The sequence below is a fragment of the Trichomonas vaginalis genome, chromosome VI (assembly GCF_026262505.1).
Source record: "Trichomonas vaginalis G3 chromosome VI, whole genome shotgun sequence".
Lineage (NCBI taxonomy): Eukaryota > Parabasalia > Trichomonadida > Trichomonadidae > Trichomonas > Trichomonas vaginalis.
The window spans coordinates 2,330,899-2,347,648 of NC_067208.1; the positions used below are offsets into that span (position 1 = coordinate 2,330,899).

The window sequence follows — 16,750 nt, forward strand, 5'->3', positions numbered from 1 at the left end:
GAAGTTTTCAAGAGAGCAAATGAAGAAGTTGATATCACTTTTGATATGATTATTCCGGTAAATGATTTGTTAGCATTTCAGGCGTTCGATGATTATCCTAAATCATTTGGTGAAATCATTCTTAAATATTATGTTTTCAGGGATACTTTAGTATTTTGTCAGGTTGACCCGTTAAGAGTTGCTGATTTACAAAATTACGTTTATGAAAAGATAACTGATGAAAATTATGAAAAGATTATGAATCATGTTTATAAATATGATCGCAAATTCCAACAAATCGGACTTCCTGCCAAATTAATTACAAGCTTAGCCGCTACATCTGCTGAAGCAACAGTTGATAACGTTATTATTTCATGCACAAAGATGGAAGTTTTAGAGGATAAATGCATTACACCAGGATACGGTTTAATTGAAGAATCAGTTAAAGCAATACCACGTTTATTTAGTAAGGAAGATCCATTCATGATTCCAGCTCAACATATTGACGTTCGTTCACTAAATGGAGGTTGCATCACTCCTGAAGGTATTAGCTCAGATTTCTCATATGCTCTTCATAATGTTACAGATGTTGTGTTAGCATTTCCGAAGAATGCAATGCAAAGAACAGTTTTAGAAAATCCAATGCTTCGAGGTCTTCAGGTCACTATAGATTCCAGAAACTTCCCCGATCAAGCGATGACCACAGTGGGCGACATATTCTTTACACGTATGCTTCAAGCTTCTGATTTAGATGGAGTGAATGAATGCACGGAAGAATACGAGGACTCATTAACTAGACCATTGAATGATGATGATGGCGCGCCATTAGCTAGAACATGGAAAGACCAAACTTCATTCTTATGCACTATTCCAGTTCAACGTGATGGAGCGGGTATATTCTTTGATGGATTAGAAACTTTCAACTCACAAGTTACAGTACAAGTGAAAGCTTATCCAATCATTCAGGGTGAAAATGACACTTACTGTTCAAAGGTGACAAATCCTCCTCAGGTTTGGTTTACTAGGACTACATATTGGACATGGACACCGGATGAAGGTTTGAAATATCATCCAACAGGTACACCACCGCAGTATAGAAGTTCATATGATGAAATATTGATGAATAGAAATGTTTAAAATTATAAATTTATTTTTGATTAAATGGATTTAAATTCATCCACCCCTTATGAAGAATTAGCAGGAGTATATAATACATACGTAGATGATATGATTAATGAAGCATTGAGTGATAATAGAAATGCTCTATCTAAGGAAAAATTAATGAAAATTCCATATTCTGAATGTTACTTAAATTCAATCACTGCAGCAATTGGTAAACAAAATAAAGGTAAAACATTAACGATATTAAAACAAATTATCATTATTGCTAACACTTCACCCTATTCACATGTGTTAATTTATATCAACCGTTCAGGTTCACCTTCAGATGATACATTTGAATCTTTAAAGCATTTAATCAAAATTCCAATTATTTATTTATCACAAGAAGAAGCAGAAGATTATTTAAAAAACTTTGTAATGTATAAAGAATTATATAATACAATCAAGAAGCAAGGATTAGAGGATAAAATTATTGATAAACAAAGGGATGAATTATTTGAAACACTTTCTATTTCAAATTTTGATAGAGAATTTTTGCATTCACTCATTTTTCTAGATGATGCGGTGAAATCAAAACTAATAACTAATGAGAAATCATATTTTAATCAGTTATTAACTCAATGTCGACACATTCAGTGTTCATTCTTCATGGCTGTTCAATACTTTAAAGCATTAAGCACAAACATTAAATCAAACCTGACCACCCTTTTCATTTTCAGTGGGTTTAGTCGTCAACAGTTGAACGTTATGCTTTATCAAGTGAATTTACCAATGAGCATTAATGAACTTTACACACAATATCAACAATTAGGAGAACATGGAAAAATAATAGTTGATTTAAATAAAGGTTCCATTAAATTCGAATAACTTTTTATAATTAATTTTTATTTTTTATTTATAATTAAACATGACAGAAATAGCAAATCTTCTACAGGTTCCATTAAAACAAGGAACAAACAAAAAGGGTGCATATAATAGAACTATGAAAGTTCCAGACGGAATGAAAGAATTAGTTCATATTGTTGCTGGTCTTCAAAAAGATGTTAAACAAATGAGAAACGTTTTAACGTTACCAGAAGCTCAAGCATATGCCAAACGTCATGGACCAAATTGGGAAGCACACGAAGCAGACATTACGGGTCCAAATGGAAAACCTGATGGTATAAATGAAGTTTTCGTTACTGATGGTCAAGGAAATATTAAAGTCATAAATGGGTATAAATTAACAATGACGGATTATCCTAAACGTAAAGCATATAATGAACATTATCCTATGAAATTTGATGAAAATGGAAAAGCTGTTAAACAATACATTGGAGAAGGTGAAAATGGTCCAATTAATTCATACCGTCATAATCCATATTCTTACTTCAATGAAGAATTAAATGCTATTGAAGAGGGACCGGATGGATTTCCACGATATTCTAACCAGTTTGATGGTCAATATGCAAATTTGAGATCTGAAATTCCAGCTAAGAAATTCTTTAAAGTTGCTTTATTCGATCCAGTTTTCGCAAATGTTAAAGATGAACTTAAACAGCAATTCCAACCAATTATAGTAGCAAGAATTGCATCAGGTGCTTTATCTCAAGCATTCAAAGATTTAATTAAGAAACCATTATATCAGCAACGAGGTTTAACTTATGATTTAGTTAAGGAATCAGATAAAAGAAAATTTGAGAAATCAGATGATTATAAGAATGCAATTAATGAATATATTCGGTCTTTTAATTACGATAATGAAGCAATAAATCATCTTCAAGAACAAATACAGGGAATAATAGATTCAAAAGTTCCGACAAAATAAAAGTTTAAATATATTTTTTTATTCGATTATAAATGAGAAGACGTTTCACTAATCAAAAGAACACTAACGCAAAAGCAGAGATTACGGTTGGTTATAACGTAAATGATGATAAATCACGAATTATTCAAAATGTTAAAGTTAATGTTAGTCCTGAATTAACAAGGTCAGCAACTCAACCAAATTTATTAACTCGTGACTTACCGAAGAATGAGGAGAATGAAGAAAACCATGAGAATGGAGACCCAATCATTTTATCTGAACCTGGTAAAGAACCTGTTGAAATTCCCACTTATCCAACATACCCCCCACCTCTTTCATCAAACATCGAGAACCCAGGAATCTACGATTACAGTCGCAATGCGCCATATAAAATAGACATTAATTCAGAATTAATGAAAATATATCGCGATATAATAACTGATAATTATGATTCAATAATAAATTTAATTGACCAATCTGGTTTAATTATTTTACCTTATGAATCATTAATTCACATTATCGCCATTCTTTGTGATGTTCAAGATTCAGACGTGAAGATTCAATTTTTCATAGATGATGAGGTTTCATGCTGCGGAACAGTTGCAAAAATAAATCCTATAAAGGATATTAGCACAATTAAGATATCAAAGAACGGAACAACAACTGAACTTCATTTAACATATAATGATATTTATAATAAAATAGTTGATGAATATAAAATATCACTTGAAAAATTCTTTGTTAAGGCTATTTAATATTCAAGCATTAACATTATTGAATAATAATCCTTTGAATCATAATCAATAATAATTGACCTTTCACCAGTTTCTATCGTTTGTTTTATTTCTTTTTGTTCCCCACTATCTGGATCGGTCATTGTAATTGTTTTTGTTATAGTATCAGCTTTATCTTTAACTTCAATCTTTTTTCCATCAGGATATTTAAACCAAAATTCCAAAAATTCGATATTGTCAATCTGTTCATATTTTAATCTATCAATTACATTTTTAATACCATCTGAAAATCTTATGAAATGGTCATTATATGGGTTTGATTGAACTAAATTTGAATGAAGTGAAATATAACCCGATGATGAATATGACATTGACTCATATTTTCTGAAAACACTAAAATTTATAACATGAATGAATTTCTTATTCGTTGAATTTATGAATTCTTGAGGTAATCTTATTCTAGTTTTATTTATCACTGGAAAATAACGCTTTACCATATTTTTAATCGTAATAAAAAAAATGTCAATTATCAATATTATTTCGAATAATAATTGTGAATTAAATTTAACAGTTAGCGGAATTTATAATGTTACTCTCGTTTCTGTGAGTGGTAAATTTAATCCCATTCTTTTAAACCCTTCAGATTATATATCATTTATTAAAGATGACCATGAGCCACATAGCGGCGGGGTCGTAGACCTAAAAACGTATGATATGTATATAAATAATGTGATAACGAAATGGGATATTAACATGATTTTAAGTTATTTAAATGAATCATTTATCGTATGGTATGAAGAAAATTTTAAATCAAAACCCGATAAAGTTTTTGAACTTGATGAAATAAATAACCTTATTAAATTTCCGCTGAAAATTAAATTTTGTACTCCTCGTCTTCGTTCATTGTTGGGGATATTAAATTTTGAAAAAGATGTTGGGGATGTTTTGTATTCTGACACTGGTTCTAATTTCATTTTAATCAAATGTGATAAAGTTAATACCCCAATGAGATTTTCACATCAAACATTAGACCCTAACTCTTACCCATCAATACAAAACATTTTATCCATCAACTTAAACATATTTTCTTTATCATATCCGTTTCAATTATCCGGGAATTCATTTATTCTTCATTCAAAAGATTTATCAAATATTAAATTTAGAATAACTGACCTATTTGATTGTGATTTAGAATTTATGAATGAAATATTATGGCAATTTCAAATAGAAAAAATAGCTGATGAGATAACAGATTAAATATTTATTTTTAAATCGTAATAAATGATTAAACAACAGCAACCACAGACCATTACATACGCCATATATGCATATAATTCAAAGACGGCAGAACAAACGCAAATGTTGAAATATGGAGATTTGGAGATAGTATTGAAAAATGACCATTTCGAATTCGTTTGCAAAGGTGGTGCGGTGATATCAAATATAAAAGAAATTTTATTTATGAATTCAAAAATTAAAGGAATAACGGATGATATAACATCAATTCCACCAGAAGAACAAAGATATTACGCATTAAATGCATTTCCTAAAGTTTTGAAGATTGGAAGATTTAATTTAAATGAGGAATTCATAAAAGGTTTCCTAAATGACATAATGAAGAAAGCAGATAAGGAATATGTTCATACTGAGTTCGCATATGTGGCAAGTGAGTTAAATAAGAAGGCATATAAGGAATATGTGGATGAAAAAGATAATGAAATTATAAAAAGGGTTGAATGGTACCATGAACGGACATCGAAGATTTTAGAAGGTAAAGCCAATACAGGGTGGGTTTCAGGATGTTTAGACCTTAAAGCGGATAAAACATATGTTAACGATGAGTTAAATAAGAAGGCAGATAAGGAATATGTTAACGATGAGTTAAATAAGAAGGCAGATAAGGAATATGTTAACGATGAGTTAAATAAGAAGGCAGATAAGGAATATGTTAACGATGAGTTAAATAAGAAGGCAGATAAGGAATATGTTAACGATGAGTTAAATAAGAAGGCAGATAAGGAATATGTTAACGAAATATACCAAAGTTTAGTTGGAACAAAAAATATTGAAACTATTGTTGGCGACTTTTCTGTCAATGAAGAAAATAAATATTTTAGAGGACAATTGGTACAGTCCTTAAGAAATGGTATACGGTATAAACTCATTCCGAAAAATAACAATGAAATGTATGTAAGTTATAAAAAGAATGATGACACACAAGTTAAAGTTCCATTAGACAACAACTGTTACTTAAACTTATATGGAGACGAACAAAAGAAATATTTAAGAGTTTATGAAATGACAGATATGACATTGTCTAACGTAGCTCCAGCACCGTATTATTATGACTATGGTGTTGACGCACGTGTAGACCCAAAAAAGCAAACATTATATTTAGATTATTATAGATATAAAAGATATAATGCAATAGAAAAAACGAGAATAGTATACTATTATGAAGATGACAAAAATAAATATTATAGTCAAGATTTTACATACCCTGAAAACATAAGATTATATTATAAAAAATATTCTGACACAAACCAGAAGAAACCCGAAATAGTTACACTATATTTTAAGTTCAAAAGAGACAATCCTATATTATCTCATATGTTTGATTTAATGAACCCAGTAGGTTCTATTTATACATCTATGGATGTGAGAGGTCCTCAAGCAATGTTTGGTGTTGGTGTATGGGAACAAATAGTCGACAGGTTTTTGTATTGTGCAAACTCTTCAAAGGAAACAGGTGGAAGTAAAACGATTTCAGGTGAAAATTTACCTGCACACAGTCACTACATAGATTTAAGCACATCTCAAGCAGGTTGGCATAAGCATAGATATTGGGATTGGTCAGGAATGACAAAAGGTAAAGGATATGATGTTAAAGACAACGTTAAGTTTGCCATAAATTGTTACTGGAGTGACACTCAGGGAGAAGGAAACCATACACATCGCGTTTCAGGATATACACAAACAACGGGACAAAGTAAAGATTACATGCCACCATTTATGACTGTATTCGCATGGTATAGAGTTCAATGAACGCTCAATGTTTGTGAAACAAACTTTAGGAGCTCCAAAAGAGCAAACAGCATAATTTAAATTTTTATTTTAGTATAAATGAAGATTCTACCATATGGTGTTATTGGAAGAGATAAAGATGGAAACCCAATATTTGATCCAAAGTTAAAATTAAAGTTACTGACAAGACAACAACTTGAAAAGTTGCTGAAACCAAAACAGGATGAGAAAATGAGAAAATGAGAAAATGAGAAAATGAGAAAGAAAAAAAATTTAAATTATGCAATTTTATTTTTATCATAAATGACAAAATTAATTAAGCCAACTATTTCTAAATTAATGATACCAATGAAATCATTTCGTGGAGTACTTATCCCAGGTTCTTCACAATTAGCCGGGGCAAGTGTTGTGACTCAAGGTGGAACATTAGCGAATCCATTCAAATTATTAACTAAAGATGAACTTAATAAAATGATGATAAAATAACTGATAACAAAATTTTATTTTTTTATTTTTTTATTTTGTATGTAAGAACAGTAATGTCAGTCGAAGCAAAAACATTCACGAACAAATCTAATGGCGAAACATTCACAAAAGGCACTTATAACGATATTGAAGTCTTACGTAGAGACAAGGATGGTTACATTAATGCAACAAAGATGTGTCAGCAGTTTAGGAAAGACTTTAGAAGGTTGTTGGAAAATAAGTCCTGGGAAGAGTATTTTAAGGCATTTTGTGAAGAATATACCAACCCGCGGAAAACAGCGGGTTGCTTTTTATACAAAATTCATGCAGGAATTCCGGATGAAATCAAACAGGTTAGAGGAATGTATGTAGACCCAAGACTTGTAAACTATATAGCAATGTGGGCTTCTCCAAAATATTGTATAGCAGTTGGAAAAATTCTGGACTCCATAGACAAGAAAGTTCATGAGAAGTTAGATGAAGAAGAACTCGAAGATACAGTAGAAAATGCTAAACCTTTGTTTGAAGAAGAAGTTGGAAAAATGTGCGAAAAACAATTAGAACATGAACGTGAGATATATTATGGTTATAGAGATTCTCCATACGAACTAGACCAATGGGAACAAGAAGATTTAAAGAGAGAATTTAGAGAATATGAACTCGCTAAGATAGCATTTGAAGCTGCAGAAAAGAAGTTAAAAGTTTGGGGTCGTTTTGTACAAAAATATTGTGAGTAAATGAACCATTTATTTTTATTGAAATTTACACCAAAAATATATGTTTACGTTAATGGGAGACTTTGTCTCCGGACTCTTTGAGTCATTTAACGATAAAATAATTAATAACTACCTTCCTCCTGTGTTGTTGTCAAAATGTCAAGACCTTCAGGTCTCGTCACACAGTGACTGTTGTCACACTTTTTCAGAGAAGTTAAATGACCTGGTAGCACATGGTAGCATGGTAGCACCTTCGGTTCTTCAAAAACATGAGACTTTGTCTCCGGACTCTTTGAGTCACTTCACGATAAAATAAACGATAACAAATTTTTATTTTTATCATAAATGAATACCCCACAAGCTCAAAATTTACCACGAATCATAACAAGGGAGGAAATGATAAAAATGATGCAAGAACATGTTAAAAATAACAAACCACTAAAACTGAGAAAATGTGGTTATGCAGTAATGATGGAAAGAGAGATGTTGTCGAAGAGGAATAAAAATTAAATTTGGATTGAGTTTAAAAATTCATCTTTATTAAATTCATCTCTTCCAATCAATTTATTTATTCTATTAAATTCTTTTATTTTTGCTTCACTCAGTTTAAGGATTGAACGGTAAGTTTCTAATTTTTCGATTATTTCTTTCCTCTCTTTATCGTTTTCAACCTCACCGCATTGTGGCTTCTTTTTGTAATAGCATATTTTTGATTTAATTCTGTTTAGTTTCTTTTTATATTCATTGTCTGGACTCTTGGATGCTTCGTTGTCACTCATTTCTTACGAAATAAAAAAATTAAATATTATTTAAATATAATGGAGTAATAAAATAAATCGGAATTTCTATTAATTTATTGTTAACCTCAACTAATGCATTGCCGTTAATATATCTAACAAATTCAGCTATTGTGTCAAATCTTCGTCTTCTTTTTGTCATTGATTTATCAGTTTTTCCATAATCGAGATGAATCAAAACTTTATCCCCTTGTTTAAAATTCATGAGCCCCGAATTAATTTGTTCACGTTTTAACATCATTCAACCTTTCCATTTGCTTTCTAATATATTCCCATTCTTTTTGAAATATCATTTTTCATTTCCACTGGTTTCATGTTTATTGTTCTATGCCATGTATTATTGTAATAATATACTAACTGTTGTATGATGGAGTCATGATTTCCATCCCAGTATATCTGACCGTTAACCCCTAACGCATCTCTAAGAGTTCTCATTACCGCATCAACTATTTTATTATGAAACGTATATGGAGAGGATGAAAAGTAAAAATTAATTTGTGGGAAATAATGAGTCATAGCTGCCTGAAATCCTTTATCACCATCACCCCTGATATTATCTACTCTTTCATGATCTAGTAAGTATTGAATAGCTCTTCTTGTTTCCTGTTCTGTTTTCCCTTTCACTGGAATGCAATATAAATATCTGGTGTTAATGTTAATGGTAAATAAATAAGTAACGTTTCCTTTTGAATATTCTAAATGATCGATTTCATATGAATATGGATATGGTGCAAATGAAGGGCGACTAAATTTTTCCTTTAACGGTTGAATTTTTGGGTCAATTGGTTTATTTAATATCTTGAAATCCTTTTTAAAATCTTTTTGTTTCTTTAATGTTTGAAATGGATATAATAAAGTGAATGATGAAAGATTAACTGAAGGAGGAGGTGGTTTTGGTGTTGCAGGTACTGTCGTTAGAGGTTTTGGTGTTGCAAGTGGTTTAATTTTATCTGCTTTGATTTTGGATGATGAAGTTTTGGAATTCCTTCCTTCCTTCATTAATTCTGGATGTATTCTATTCATTTGTTTTAAATATGCTGTATATAAAGGTTTAATATACTTTCCCGCTTCGAGTTTATGTTGAAGGATGAATTCCAAAAGTTGATCTTCATTTAAAAGTCGGGCTGAATATGGTTTAACTAATGAATCATAAATTAAAGCTTGTGCTTCATTTATGGTCTGAAGGACCTGGGCGTTTTGCACCTTTAGCTGTTGAACATTTGCTACTTTCTCTTTTGGTGTTGTTTTCGGCTTTTTCTCTTTTGGCTTTTGTGACTCAGGATTATATAATTTATATAATTCATCAATATCTTCTTCTGTTAATACTTTATTTTTGAAATCTTTCAACTGTTTAAGTTGTGGTTTAGTTTTTCCCTTTGAATATTCATTATTTTTAATTTTGTCTTTAATTTTAGAAATTATTTTATCATGATATTTCAAAACTTCATTTTTATAATACGGATAATAATATTCATGCATATCATCACCCGTTATATTGTTATCATATTTTTGGAGATATGCTTTTAAATCATAATAATTAAGAAAATTTTGATTAAATACTAAACCATCAATTAAATTTTCCAAAACCGCGTTATCCATCAAATCCGCGTCATCCAAATCCGCGTTATCCATTTATATAAAAATAAAATAAATGTTTTAAGGGTGCCCACCTCTTTGAATCATAGTATCAAAGCCATTATTTACATATTGAATCGCATCATTAACGGTTCCTCCTTCTAAAACAGTATCAAATGGTGGAGTCCAGATTTCCTGATGATGATCATAAAATCCAGCAAAATTAACCGTATTATTAGGTAAAATATGAATCTCAGCGGTATATCTTCTATCTAAATTTGGATGCCTTATATGTATACCGTTACTACCTGGATAAAATCTCAAACCTTGATTTTGTTGACGCATCAAATTATTGAAATTTCTTTCTTCAGGGGTGAATGTTCTTCTCCGTTGATGCTGTGGTGGGATTTGAAAAATTCGTTGTGGTTGATTATTTGGAATCTGAAAGTTAAAACCATTTGGTATAAATCGATTTAGTTCCTTTTGTCTCTTCTGTGGCATTTCATTAAAAATAAAATTTTAAATTGTATTAAATAAATGGCATACAACATCCATTTTCACAACATACAGCCTTAGTGTGTGCTCCTGTTAATGCAGTCTTACCGATTGTTAAGCGAGTCATTGACCCGTTTTTAAGTTGTAAATTAATATTCTGACCATCAAATATCACTTTATCATTTATTATATCCAAATAATTTTTAGGTGTTAATTGTTTATTTTGTCGTAAACTAACTCCTTTCATTTTTTGTGCAATCTTTTTAAAATCACTTCCATCAATTGAACCGTTGAATGAAGTATAACACTTAGGACATAAAGCAACCATGTTATCACCTTGTTTCTCAATTGCTAAACCCAATAATTTTTTCTCATGTGCTTTTTCTTCAGCTTTATTCTTTAATTTAGGTTTAAATTTCTCATTAAAACAAAAGAAATCAAAAGGTGCGAATTTGTAAATGTTTTTATCATAAAATTTTTTATCGGTTACAATTGCTTGAAATGCTTGAGTGTTAGGAAGATTTGGGTCGCCAGCAATAGCCCAATATGATGAATCAGTATCACCTTCAATGAAATGAAAACGATTAACATCCATGCATTTATACATAAAATCATAAATGAAAACCAAATACCAGTATTTTGCGTTATCTAAAGTGAAGAATGCCTCTTGTAAACATGTATCACATCTATAAAATCTATCTTTGAGCATCACTTGATACGTATCTTCACCTATTTCTCTTATGTTTTTAAACTTATTTGACATACATGCAACGCGTGCCTTCTGTGCATTCATTATTTTAGTCTTTGCGTAATTTTGTGTATTCATTGCATCGTAACCATATGATCCATTAAGTGAAATCTTGCAAAATAAACTTTTTCCTTTATTTCCTTCTAATTCAGCCTTTTGTCTTTCGTTCATAAATTCGTTCGCAAATTCATTAAAACAAGTGTTTTTCGTAAATGTTAAAATTGATTGAATATCATCAATGATAAAATGAAATCTGTCTATTAGATACCAAAGATAATAAGAAGAAAATGGTTGATATTGGTTGTGTGTTGATGCTAACTGAGTTAATTTTCTCTGTTTCTGGTCAACTGGTAGATTGTTTGATTTCATGTAATTATACATAAAACTACCAATTGTTTTTTCATCTGTGATAATATCTAAGTTTCTTATTATTGGTAAAAAGTTTATGTAATCATTAATGTATTTTTCATCAATGTGACCCTTTACTTCAGCCACGAATAAAGTATTTTTCTTCTTAATTATTCCCAATGCTTTTGCTTTCTTTGTTGCTGTATCACAAATGATAACACCATTCAATCTTCCCGGCATATACATTTTATGGTCAGTATATTGAATGAAATCATGAGGATTAGATGAAAATGATGAAGGATATAATGAATTAAAATCAACACCAACGAAATGAGTCATAATGTTGGTGGTGTCCTCATTTGATACAGTTTTAGTTTCTGGATTATATGAAAGTTTATTAATGTGCGTGATTCCTTTAAGATTTACTCTATGTTGAACATTTGATAAACCACCAGTAATTCCATTACGGAGGATGTGATAAGCTTCAACTGAATCTAGAGTCATTGGTAAATTATTTTTTAATGTATAATTTCTTAAATTGATTCTTAAACGTTGAACATCTTCATCTTTATTTGATTTTACGACATTGCAATAACAACACATTAACTGACAATTTTCTTTAGTATGTGGTTTTTCATTATCGATTCTATCTAATGTTGGTTTATTAGCATATGTAAACGCTTTACCACACATTTTGCATTTAGATGAAAGGATTAAATCGTGATAGTATTGATAGTCATCCATTGAAACATTGTTTTTAGTATCCCTTTCTGCTTTTTCATCTTGTTTCTTATATGATTCAATTTTATATTTCCAATACTTTTTTGTTAATTCAAAACTTGATTCCACATTTTCTTCTTCTGGATATGTTTCGTTAGGATTGAAGTTCTTATATGCTAACGCGTAACGAATCATTGATGCATTCGATGATAATGAAAGATTATGAAGCATGTCAATTTTATAAACAAATGTTTCTTCAATAATTTTATCAATTGGGTCAATCATAATTTCAACGTCTTTATTGCAATAATGAATAAAATATTCTAATCTATTCTCAAAATTTTTAGCATCATTGAGATATATTTGATAATCTGAATCGGATATTGTTTCTTGAGTTAATGCTGAATAAAATGAATCTTGAGTGAATGGTTCCACTTTATATAATTCATCTTCGTAATTCTCCCATGTGATGAATTGATAAGGGAAAAAGGATTTAACACGTGATTTATTGTTTCCGAAATCTTGAGTGAATTGGTCTAATGTTCCACCCGCTATATAATTTCTGATGTCAATAAATCTTAATTCATATGGACAGTTTGTTTTCTTTACAATGATTTGCTTAAATTGAGAAGAAGAACCCAGCATTGATTTTATTTTCCATTTTGCAGTGTTTAAATCACGAAGAATTAAATTTAAATCAAACTTTCCCGAATTAAAACCTATGATATTCACTTTATTGAATTCCTCATCTAGAAGTTCTTTAAATGCTTCCTTCTGTTTTTCATTTAATGTATGGGACAAAGTCCCCGCCGTTTGGTCCGTTTGCGGCTTCATTAATTCTTCATATTGTTCAATATTTGATTTAGCAACTAATGAACAGGTTGAAAATAAAAACTCAATCCAATCAGAAATAAAAGAATCACTTGATGTTAAGCAAAAATTCCTCGTAAATGTTTTATCGTGGTCTACGACCTCGCCGCTTCGGTCCGTTTGCGGCTTTAATTTAACCGTTGATGATACCATAAATGGTTTTAAGTAAGCGTTCAAAGTTGCACATTCAGAAAGTTGAAGTTCTTCTTTAGTCTCTAATGTTTCGAAGTCAAAAGTAATATAATATCTTGTTGGTTTATAATATTCCTGCAAATTATGTGCTAATAGCCATTGATATATCTTCTGTTTCGTAATATGTGGTGCATATGGTTGCTGTGTCTTTTGCAACTGAACGTCTTGAATTAATCTCCCATTATTTTCTTTACATTTCTCACAATGTTTTAAAAATCTTCTTTGGTTTTTCCTTTCTGGATCATCGCGGATAGAATAAACTTCTTCTTTACAATATGGACAAACTTTATATCCTGTGAGTGCTTCAACGTCTGTTATTCTGTCAGCGTGAAGTTTTCCACATGGACTCTGTGTTAATAAAATATTTACTGTTTCAAATTCTGGATCTATCATTATTGAATCCACTAATGGAAAGTCTACCTTATTTATGTCCACGTCTTCTGGTTGAGGAACACAATAATAAAAATCAATATTAATGTTTAACATTCTTGCTAACCTCTCACTTTCTGATGAAATGTCAAATCCTTCATACGCATCTATGGCTTCATTTAAATAACTTCTACGAGTTTTAGGATTAACACCATCAGGAATGTTATAGAAGCGTTTAAATAACCTTCTACCTTCGGCTCTTATTTGATTATCATTCATTTTAGCTGTTCCGTTTTTGTTCATTTATGTAAGAATAAAAAATTAAAAAATAAATAAAAATAAAGTTTATTTATTAAAGTCCAGGGCTAAAGTCCATAAAATGAATTAAGAACACACAAATTTTTATCATCTGCAACGTGACGAATACATTTTAATTTACTCAAGAATGCGTACCCTGATACATTAAATCTAATTCCTGTCTTATTTAATTTCACAACTTTGAAAAGGAATGTGTGAATAGCTATGAAATGATGACGAGATGATTTATGGGTTGCTTCCATTTTTTCTGAAATAAATGAATAAATATAATGCTTATACGTTTTCATATCTTTTATGTTCTTAATAACGAATGGTATAGACCTTTCCACTTCGTCTTCCTTCGGTGCTGTTCTTTCATATGAAACATTATTGGTATCTTCAATAATGAAACCACAATCACATAAAATTTTATATGTACCAATTGTTTCTTTTGATATTTTATCTAACAAATCAAAAACTTTATCAACACCTGTACATTTATTTAAATAATAATTTGTGTAAATATCATGGTCTTCTTTCTTAATCGTATTTGTTGCATATGTTACATTTTTCAGTGCTTTTTTGAATTTTTCAGAATCAAGAGGGGGTGAAAGTAATATACATGGATAATCTTCATCATCAATAAACTGAAGCTTATGTTTATGAATAAATTTTGTGCCTTCTTCTGAAAGTGTTTCGTCAATATCACCATCTAATAAATTTTTAGTTGATTCCAAAAAGTAATTTTTATATCTTTCTTCATGTGATTTTTGAACTTCTGATTCTGAAGCTGGGATATTCATTAAACCCTCTACTTCATTCTCATTATATTTTTCAACTTCTCTTAATTCCTTAATTTTTTCATCTATTTCATCTCTTATTTTTTCCAGTCTTTCAATTTCATCATATTCATCATCTTTAATCCGTTCTTCATAATATTCAGGGAAAACATCAGGTTCTTTAGGTTTTTCTTCTTCAGATGTGGGATATAAGAAATTTATAACATCATCTTTATTCATTTTTCTATCATAATCAAACTCATTTAAAAACTCCGCGAATTTTTGACAATTTCTTAAATAATATTTATTAACTTCATAACCTGCCTCCTCTAATATATCCTTTATTTCCTCGTTTGTGAATTCCAATTTTTTAACGTCGTTAGTCTTGACACTCATTTTCATACGAATTAAAAAAATAAATTATTCAAAAAATGTAAGACATAAATTTTTAAAGTTTATTTTTCATTTCATTATGGTAGTTTATTTTTTTATTTCATTATGGTAGTTTATTTTTCATTCATGAATGATAATTATATCTGATTTCTTTTACTCTCTCGTATATACTAGATTTAAAGAATTCAGAACTTTTACCATAATCTCCTAAATGTTTTCTTATCTTATTGGTTTTCCATTCATTATATGAAACTGAATAAACTTTATCTTTATCTTTACACCTTTCATCACTTCCAATATATTTATATTTCAATTTTGATTTATTGGTTTCATATTCATTAGCGTTTAATAATTCACAGTCTTCCTTTTTAAATAAATGTTTTATGTATTCAGGATTAACAATTCTATAATATTGCTTCCCTTTAAATCTTTGAATATAAACAGGAACACCATCCTCTAAAATTCGATAATCTATTTTATCTGGTTTTACTTGTTGGGTTATTTATGTCAGAATAAAAAAATAAATTATTTTAAAATTAATGTTAATTTTTTAATGATTTATTTTTTAAAAATTTTTTATTTTTTATTTCATTATGTATGGGCTGAGTGTAAATGTCTTACAATTTTGAAAATTTTTTAAATCTTGATTTATTCAAAAACGTAAGAATAAAAACCGTAAGAATTCATACATTTTTTACTTCATATGTTAAAAAAAATGATACAAAATCGCTCGATATTGTATGAATTCTTACGTTTACAAAAAAAGTCACAAAACCCATCATATCCTACTACTATACGATAATCCACAAAAACAAAACCTGTTTAACAGTATTTAATTTGCATTTAACATAAATTTATCTAAAAAGCGGATAAAAAATTGAAATGATATGAAGTTTCTCGTTAAATATTTCGAAAATGAAAGGTTTGCATTATCATTTATGGCATAGTCGTTTGTCACTGAATAAATGCACCATCAATTTCTAATAATTGATGTATTATTTTAGAATTGAGAATGAACACTTTCGGAACATGGATTCTATTTACAATCAGTGCGGATATTATAATCTGTAATAGATAATGATCGGTTAAACTATGATAATAAACGAAAGAATACCTTTCATAATGTGTATTAGATCGATACTGTATAAGAGTATCCACTTTAGTGTACAGGATCTAAATGATCAATGTGCAAAAAGAGTTTATCATTCTTATTGAGAAGAAGCTGTAAAAAAAGTTGAAAAAGCAATGCCTACGACCGGAGTTGAACCGGCGACCTTGCGCTTACAAGGCGCACGCAATAACCACTATGCTACGCAGGCTTTACATTTATTGAATTTTTCT

At 29.8% G+C, this 16,750-nt stretch overlaps 8 protein-coding genes and 1 non-coding gene across 9 annotated transcripts, besides 3 other annotated features; 5 read left to right on the forward strand and 4 right to left on the reverse strand.

Annotated features, from left to right (window-relative positions):
- Nucleotides 1-540: 540 nt before the first annotated feature.
- Nucleotides 541-9,364: a mobile genetic element.
- Nucleotides 1,141-1,968, forward strand: TVAGG3_0792340 (uncharacterized protein; the record flags this gene model as incomplete). The annotated part of the gene is made up of 1 exon (XM_001303072.2): nucleotides 1,141-1,968. One exon carries the CDS (start codon nucleotides 1,141-1,143, stop codon nucleotides 1,966-1,968), a length of 828 nt encoding a protein of 275 aa, XP_001303073.2.
- On the forward strand, nucleotides 2,009-2,908 carry TVAGG3_0792350 (uncharacterized protein; the record flags this gene model as incomplete). The annotated part of the gene is made up of 1 exon (XM_051246956.1): nucleotides 2,009-2,908. The coding sequence occupies one exon, from the start codon at nucleotides 2,009-2,011 to the stop codon at nucleotides 2,906-2,908; it is 900 nt and encodes a 299-aa protein (XP_051082431.1).
- TVAGG3_0792360 (uncharacterized protein) lies at nucleotides 2,941-3,368 on the forward strand (the record flags this gene model as incomplete). Its single annotated transcript, XM_051246957.1, has 1 exon — nucleotides 2,941-3,368. A coding segment is annotated over one exon (428 nt), but the record flags the coding sequence as incomplete, so codon positions are not given.
- TVAGG3_0792370 (phage tail repeat-like family) lies at nucleotides 4,903-6,666 on the forward strand (the record flags this gene model as incomplete). Its single annotated transcript, XM_051246958.1, has 1 exon — nucleotides 4,903-6,666. One exon carries the CDS (start codon nucleotides 4,903-4,905, stop codon nucleotides 6,664-6,666), a length of 1,764 nt encoding a protein of 587 aa, XP_051082433.1.
- Nucleotides 7,185-7,847, forward strand: TVAGG3_0792380 (uncharacterized protein; the record flags this gene model as incomplete). The annotated part of the gene is made up of 1 exon (XM_051246959.1): nucleotides 7,185-7,847. One exon carries the CDS (start codon nucleotides 7,185-7,187, stop codon nucleotides 7,845-7,847), a length of 663 nt encoding a protein of 220 aa, XP_051082434.1.
- On the reverse strand, nucleotides 8,333-8,605 carry TVAGG3_0792390 (uncharacterized protein; the record flags this gene model as incomplete). The annotated part of the gene is made up of 1 exon (XM_001579290.2): nucleotides 8,333-8,605. The coding sequence occupies one exon, from the start codon at nucleotides 8,603-8,605 to the stop codon at nucleotides 8,333-8,335; it is 273 nt and encodes a 90-aa protein (XP_001579340.2).
- A 915-nt stretch (nucleotides 9,365-10,279) lies between the features above and the next one.
- On the reverse strand, nucleotides 10,280-10,699 carry TVAGG3_0792400 (uncharacterized protein; the record flags this gene model as incomplete). Its single annotated transcript, XM_051246960.1, has 1 exon — nucleotides 10,280-10,699. The coding sequence occupies one exon, from the start codon at nucleotides 10,697-10,699 to the stop codon at nucleotides 10,280-10,282; it is 420 nt and encodes a 139-aa protein (XP_051082435.1).
- Nucleotides 10,700-11,179: 480 nt separating this feature from the next.
- Nucleotides 11,180-14,243: a mobile genetic element.
- TVAGG3_0792420 (uncharacterized protein) lies at nucleotides 12,945-14,243 on the reverse strand (the record flags this gene model as incomplete). The annotated part of the gene is made up of 1 exon (XM_051246961.1): nucleotides 12,945-14,243. A coding segment is annotated over one exon (1,299 nt), but the record flags the coding sequence as incomplete, so codon positions are not given.
- Nucleotides 14,244-15,063: 820 nt separating this feature from the next.
- Nucleotides 15,064-15,621: a mobile genetic element.
- A 1,034-nt stretch (nucleotides 15,622-16,655) lies between these two features.
- On the reverse strand, nucleotides 16,656-16,728 carry TVAGG3_0792440. The gene has a single exon. It is a non-coding gene; the product is annotated as a tRNA-Thr (tRNA).
- Between the last annotated feature and the right edge of the window lie 22 nt (nucleotides 16,729-16,750).